At 43.5% G+C, this 7,124-nt stretch overlaps 1 protein-coding gene across 1 annotated transcript; it reads left to right on the top strand.

Annotated features, from left to right (window-relative positions):
- Nucleotides 1-674: 674 nt before the first annotated feature.
- FERD3L (Fer3 like bHLH transcription factor) lies at nt 675-1,232 on the top strand. The gene has a single exon (XM_040546681.1). It carries the CDS (start codon nt 675-677, stop codon nt 1,230-1,232), a length of 558 nt encoding a protein of 185 aa, XP_040402615.1.
- The last annotated feature ends 5,892 nt before the right edge of the window (nt 1,233-7,124 follow it).

Here is a 7,124-nt window from a genome sequence, read left to right as displayed (position 1 = left end):
GAGCTTTACGAAGCAGCCTTTTAGTGCCACGCTGGAAAGATGTTTGAACTCTAGTTGAAGGGGATTTAGGGAGAATGGAGAGGACGATGCCAACAGTAACTACCGGGAATGCAATATCGGGTCCCCTACAATGCTTACTTAGGCTAATGGAGGTCCTGTCATTCAGCTCCCATTGCGCTGGGATACAGGGTAAACATTCCCCAGTGACCCTCTGCATGCAGGTCCCCTCTTCGGGACATCATTAAAAGCATACATGCACTTGCCTGACATCAATTGTCCGGCCGGCTCTCAGGGCTCAGAGATCCCGGCAGAAAGCAGGAAAGCAAGCCCAGTGGAGACCCGGCTCTGCTGCTGCGGGCTTTAAAGAGGCTGAAAATCGTTTGGTTGCGGGTGTGTGAGAAGAGACAAAAGTGCTCAGCAGGTAAGAGCGGAGGGTTTTGCCAAGAAGGAACTGTCCTTGATCGCTGTGACAGGATTGACTCGCTGGGGACTCCTCTCTCGGGAGCATCCACGCGTCCCCGAGGGGGCTGCCTGTCTCCTCTCATCAGCATCACGGAGAGAAATTTTACAGCCGCTCTTTCCAGCCCTGCTAATCCTGTTATCCGGGGGGTTATAAATATTAACGCCGCTGGGGCTGGGGATGGGGGACCAGATTAAGCCCTGTCTGAAATAAGATGTCAGCCAGCCTCTTCCCAGCCCACCAGCGCCCGGGGCTGCACGGCAGAGCCCCGCAAGTGCCCTGCCCGGAGGGGCTGCTGGGCACCTCGGTGCTGGACTTCGTGGCCGACCTCTCTCTGGGAACCCCCCAGGGTCCCCCCCGGGCCGGGCCAAGCCTGGGGCTCTGCGAGGTCACCACCGGGTCCCCCTTCGGGGACAGAGCCCTGTCGCTGCGGGAGGGGATGGCCCGGGGGCTGCCCCTGGCTGCCTTCGGAGATGGAGATCCCGAAGACGAGGAGGAGGAGGAGGAAGAGGAGAGGATGCGGAGCGCTTCCCTCCTGGACAGACCCAGGAGAAAACGGGTTATCACCTACGCCCAGCGCCAGGCTGCCAACATACGGGAGAGGAAGAGGATGTTCAACCTCAACGAGGCGTTTGATCGGCTGAGGAAGAAGGTGCCCACCTTCGCCTACGAGAAGAGGCTCTCCCGGATAGAGACCTTGCGCCTGGCCATAGTGTACATCTCCTTCATGACCGAGCTCCTGGACGGCTGCGGCAGGCAGGATGCGAGCTAGGGAGAGCTGGGGACCGGCGGGACGGGGCGGGGGGCCGGCCACCACCCCCCAGGGGCGCTTGGAGCCGTGCCCGGGCGCCCTGCACCGCAGCCAGGGCCGTGCAGGCGTGGGGTACAGACCGAGCAGTGCCTGGGGAGCGGGGGGGAGAGGAGGGGCGGAGGAGTTCCCTGTGTGTAGATTTGCTAATATATACCATTTTTGTAAAGGAAAAAAAAAAAAAAAAGAGAAAAAAAAAAGTGTCTGGGGCTTTTCGGTTGTTGTTGCTTCGCCTGCTTGCTGTAAAATTTTGCAATGTGCCGCCTTCGAGGCCGCGTCGGACGGGGCACCAGAGTTGCTCCAGCCTGCGGACTGGCTCTCCAGCACAGTCAGTTGCTGGCCCAGCTGCCTGCCAGGGACTAGGAAAAACCCTGTGGGTGTATTTATTTATTTTTAATAAACACAAACCAACTCCCTTTTCTCTGAAATCCAGCCTGCCGAGCCCATGCCGTGTGTCACAGGGCGAGTTAAGCGGAACATCTGGTCGGAACCGCTCGGTGTCACGATTCTCTCCCAGGGACTAGCTTTGCCCCTGCTTGTGGGCGGCCAGTGCCGGCGCTCGCACCCAGCACGGTGCGGTGAGGGCGGGGGATGCTGTTTGTGCCCTCCGGAGAGAGAAAAATAAAACACGGAGGCATGTGGGCTTTGATTTCGGGAATGTCACTCAGAGACTTCTACCCCTCACTGGATTTTTCTTTCTTTTTTTTTTTTTTGTTGTTGCTCCTCAGGGCCCACGCATTTCATTGCTGCGAGGAGATAAATAAAATAAATAAAAATAAATAAATAAATAAAATAAATAAAATAAAATAAAATAAAATAAAATAAAATAAAATAAAATAAAATAAATAATCATGCTGAAAAAACGAAGGCAGAAGAGGGGGAAGCCCAGGCCGACAGTACAACGGGGATGGGGATGGAAGGGGCTCCACCGCAGGGCCCCGCCTAAGGGAAGGGGCTAGGGGCTCCCTTTCCTCAGGCCTGGAGCTGGGTGGATTTTTTATCATTAGACTGGAGCCCCTCCGGCTCCTCCTGGTGCGTCTCGGCCACCCTCCCCTCCCCTAGTCCAGCCCGCACTGAGTTTAGGAACAAATATCGCACCCTGGGCAGCGGACCTGCGAGCACTTTCGAGGACAGCTTTTATCTCCACTATATGAAATTGTGGTATTAGTGAAATCAAGATTTACCCCGGCTTCTGATTTGTATGGCTAAGATCTAAATCCCACCCTCTGATTTCTTCTCTCCTGATTTTGTCAGCTGCTGTTATGATTCTTCTTTTTCTTGTTCCATTCACTTCAGTATTATTATCATGAGAGATCTAATATCCTGTTTTAATACTGCAATATTGTTTCTCTTCTCACTTACTTCCCTGGATCCCTTTTCCACTTGTTTTCGTTGACCTCCCTGACTCCACACATTGCATCTGTTTTCTAGTTGTCAGAATGCTTTTTTCCAAGAGGCAGTTGGATAGTTAATGCAGCTGGATTCTCTCTAGAAACCGGGGTGTTTCACCTCTTCAGATGTTTTTTTGCTAAAAATAAAATGAGAAAAGGAACTAGGAATGAGCAGTGTTCCAAAATCAACAACTGTTCACATGACCCAGATGCATTTTACTGTTACTGCTGTGTCAAGCAAAACGATGAAGACAAATTATTTAAGGATAATGAAATGTGCAATTCAATATTCACTTCTTACCACTATTTCTCCATCATCTCCATACAACTATGCTTTCCACAGCATGATTATGTATCTTTCCATATTTTTTCTTGCTCAAGTCACTGGATAAAATTAGAACTCTGCAGCACACAGAGACTTTAAGAGATTCGTAATGTAAACATGCCTGTAACAGATAATTCAAAAATTATTGTTTTCTCTTCTTGTTTTAATAACAAAACATTGGAATTTGATGAAGATCCAAGCTTTTCCATGCTTGTGTTAAAGACAAGAGAAAAGCAGAAAGAAAATGTTACATTTTATTTTTGAATACAAATCAAAACCTGGATCCTGTGTTATGAATGCTTATTTCGAATAGATTACCAGAAACTTTGCAGCAGTAACACAGAACAGCAGTAACATTCTTATATGAGCCACTGATTCTTAGAATAATATTTAAAATTAAAAATACATTCGTGGTACAAGAAAATGAAAACTATATGCAAACAGCACAAAGTACCAAGACACATTTTGCATTGCGTCAGATACTTCAGAGCAACCTCTTGGCTTCATACTGATTTATAGGAGCTGAGAAACTGATGAAGGGGCTTTAATTTTTTTTGTTTCATGCCTATCCAAAACACCCATAGATTTACCAGAATGGTAGTCTTGGTGCAATTTTTTCTTACCACACCTGTGCTAAAACTGAAGCGTACACTTATATGCTCAGTGAAACAGCAGGAAGCTACACAGACCAATCAACTTGCCCATGTGGACGTGTTGAAGTCCTGGAAGCTCAGTCTGCTAAGAATATAAACACATTTTGGAAACATTGCAGACAGGCTTTTTGCTGGAGTGTGATCCTGTCTCACTGAAATAACGGGACTGTGGGGTCCGTTCTCCCCTCATCCTCATCTTAATCCAAGATAGATGCCTCAGAGTCTGTGGAGTCACAGGACAATAAAACTGCATGTCAGGCTTGGGAAGCCAGTAAAATCCTGGCCCCGGTGATGTGAGTACCGTACTGCTGCTAACTTCAGCAAGGCTTGGGTTTCACCCACTGTATTTAAAGGACTTTCCTTGCTCAGAAGCACTGCTGCCACCAACGCCGAAGCCAATCACAGGCCTTGGTCTCCCTAGAGCACCATGCCATTATCACCGCATTAAGAACAAAAACTGACAGTGTCAATTACTTCTGGTAAAAGATAATAAGGGGTTTTCTAAAGCCTTAAAGCTGTTTGATCATAGCCCATTTTTAGATCCTGTTCTGAGACGGGTTTGTTTATATTCTCTTTGCCCACTGAAGGCTGCCTTCTGGTAGAAAGTTGAGTTCCCTTGTAGCTATCACGTTACGATTAGTATTCAGACATATAAACCAGAAAATAAGTCTAAATGAAATCATATTTGAGAGACATTTCCAAGCTTTCTAAGAGAAGTAAAAATAATCAAATGATTTTGCAGTCTATAGTCAGGCTGATCTTGTTTTACAGCTGCTCAACCTGAAAGTAGATTTAAGCAAATTAGTGCTGGAAACGGAACAAAATATTATGATAGCACTGCAGTCTCCTGCATCCACGTTCTGACCAGCTACTATGGCCCCATGATTGGTGTTTATTATCGCATTTGTCAGCGTTTCCATTATAAACACTCTAGTGTGGAGGGTTTATAACTCAACTATAAAAATTCCCTCCAGGATGAAACTTGATAAGTGAAGTCTTAGTCCAACAACACTTCTTTTCTTTTACAAACTTTAAAATAAATTAGTTTTTGAAGTCATTGGGGGTTCTAAGCAAAAATGATGGAAAAGAGTTTTTGATTTATTTTTCTTCTCTTTCACATCAGTGGTGCGTCTCAAAGAGATTTTCTATGAAACCCTTTTGGTCTCTTCGATGAACTTGGAACTTTTGGATTTTTTTTTAATTAAAAATAGCTGAGATGCTTAAAATATAACTGCTCTGCATGCTGAATCCCCATTTTTCATAAGACTTCGTTGTTTTCACTAGGCTTGAATACTACTGATCTGCAACGATAGCCACACTTCTCTTATTACATATATACCATAACAATTAAAAGAACAGATAGGTATGTTGATTATAATATTTTTGTAGTACAGTAAAACTTGTTCTAAAAATAATTGAAAATGCTAAACAATCAGTTCAGAGTATTTTCTCTTAATCTTTACTGTGAAAGAGCAAGCTTGTTTCAGATATTGAAATGACTATCCATCACAGTAGTATACCCAGAATAAAAGAACTGAATAAAAATGCTCAACTGTAATGCCTTAAAAATGTATCTGTTCAAAGAATGCAGCTCAGATATTTTTTTAAAATTTGCTTTAATTTCATTTAGCTTTCATTTTTTCTCCATTCTACCATAGATTAAGGGATAAGCTTTGGTCTGGTGGCAATAAATATTAAACCCCTACAATTTCTTACAGCCATCATTCCATAGATCACCAGCCACAGCCCAGTTCAGTGGTCCCTATACATTTGAAATTCCCATTCCTTCAAAGAAGTCAAGTTAAGGAATCAATCCTGTAATCTTTACTTTTGAGTAGTGTAGTGTCAATTTTCACATGAATTCACACTTGTAAAGTCTGTAATGTAATCAAATGTTTATATATATTACATTACCTTACTGTGGTTTATACTTCCCACAAGGGCTTCAGTGCCGTAACTGTGACTCAGAGCATCTCCTCCCACACCATGGAGTTTTGAATGCTTCCCATTTAGAGTTATTGTAGTGCAGAAGGACAAGCTTCACTATTGTTACCTGGAGCTTTATTTCATGCCAAAGTAATCAGGCACACTGAGATGCTAGGCCTGTTTATGCTTTCATCTTACCTCTGCCATAATTTCAAAAAGAAAACTTAAAAGCCTCTGTTGATTTAACTGTCTCTTTAGCTCTGAAAGCAGAAGAAAGGTAATAATTGTCTATGTTAATTCTAGTTCCATCTTGTCTTGCTCCAAGCCTTGCTCCAAGTTCAAGGGAAAGCAGAACATTTTATGATTTCTTCATATTATGATTTTATGATTTTTCAGCAAAGAAGAAATCTGTGTATGGAGAGACTTTACCATAAATAAATGAGCTAAGAGATGGAGGAGTAGTTAATTCAGATGTTGATATTTTTTTCCCTCATATTGTTTACCTACTATAAAGTCTTTAACATTTCTAATGAATTTTGATTACTGAAACTTACACTGTTATCAAAGGACAGAGTTGTGAATATAGCACAAAGCATACAGTAATAATTATTCCACATCAAATGCCATTCACTGATTGAACATCTTGGGTTCAGGTGGGAGGGATGATCTCTCTGGTCTGGACAAAATGTTGCTTAACAAAGGATTTACAGAACAATCTGTTATTTAGGATCATTCACTTATTGTATGACCAAGGTGAGATACAATATTAAGATCCCGATTTCTCCTAGACCACAGTTGACACTAAGGGAATTAAAAGTTTTGACCTAAGGACACAGCCATTATTTTGGTCTCTGATAGTGAAATGAAGGTGTGCAGCTATGCTAGCCCTTCTCTCTTCAGCAGTGAGTAGTGAGTGTGGTGCACTTACTGCTCATATCCAGTATTTCTGGAAAACTGTACTACATTTTACATTGTTCTGAATTGTCTTCTTAAGCCTATCCATCTGTGGAAGTCTGGGTGCAAAGTTGCCATTGAACAGAGTGAGAAAGACACAGGACCTCAAGATGTCTCTAGGTAAAATGCCAGTTGCTAGAAGCACCCAACTTCAATAAATACAATGTGTGATTAGAAGTATAAAAAGAAGTTTCAACACAGAAAATACACAGAAACTTTTGCAATTGAGGGAATACCCAACAAAGCCTTGATGTCCCTCTTTGACCCCAGGGCTGGTGGCCTTTCATATTTGTCTTCCACCTCTCCACTGCTCTGCTCCTCTCTATATTCATGAACAGAGGGTTCTTGAAACACACAAAAAAGTCTCCTTTAAAACACATTTATTTGAAAAATGAACGCAGAACCCGATAGAGCTAGATCCAGCCACAGCACATCAGATTTCATGTTGCAACAGCATGCTACATTTTCTATGAAAGCTGGCGCCAGTGATCATATTTTGCCATTCAGTCCACTCTGTGTGGTTGTATATTTTCTTAATGAGGATCTGAAACCAGCCCCCTTCACTTAACTGACAGTCTGCCAGAATTATGCCATCTTTCCAAATGCA

The sequence above is a fragment of the Cygnus olor genome, chromosome 2 (genome assembly GCF_009769625.2).
Source record: "Cygnus olor isolate bCygOlo1 chromosome 2, bCygOlo1.pri.v2, whole genome shotgun sequence".
NCBI classification, from domain to species: Eukaryota; Metazoa; Chordata; class Aves; order Anseriformes; family Anatidae; genus Cygnus; species Cygnus olor.
The sequence above is the reverse complement of the archived record's forward strand: the minus strand, read 5'-3'. Positions and strand labels throughout refer to the sequence as shown.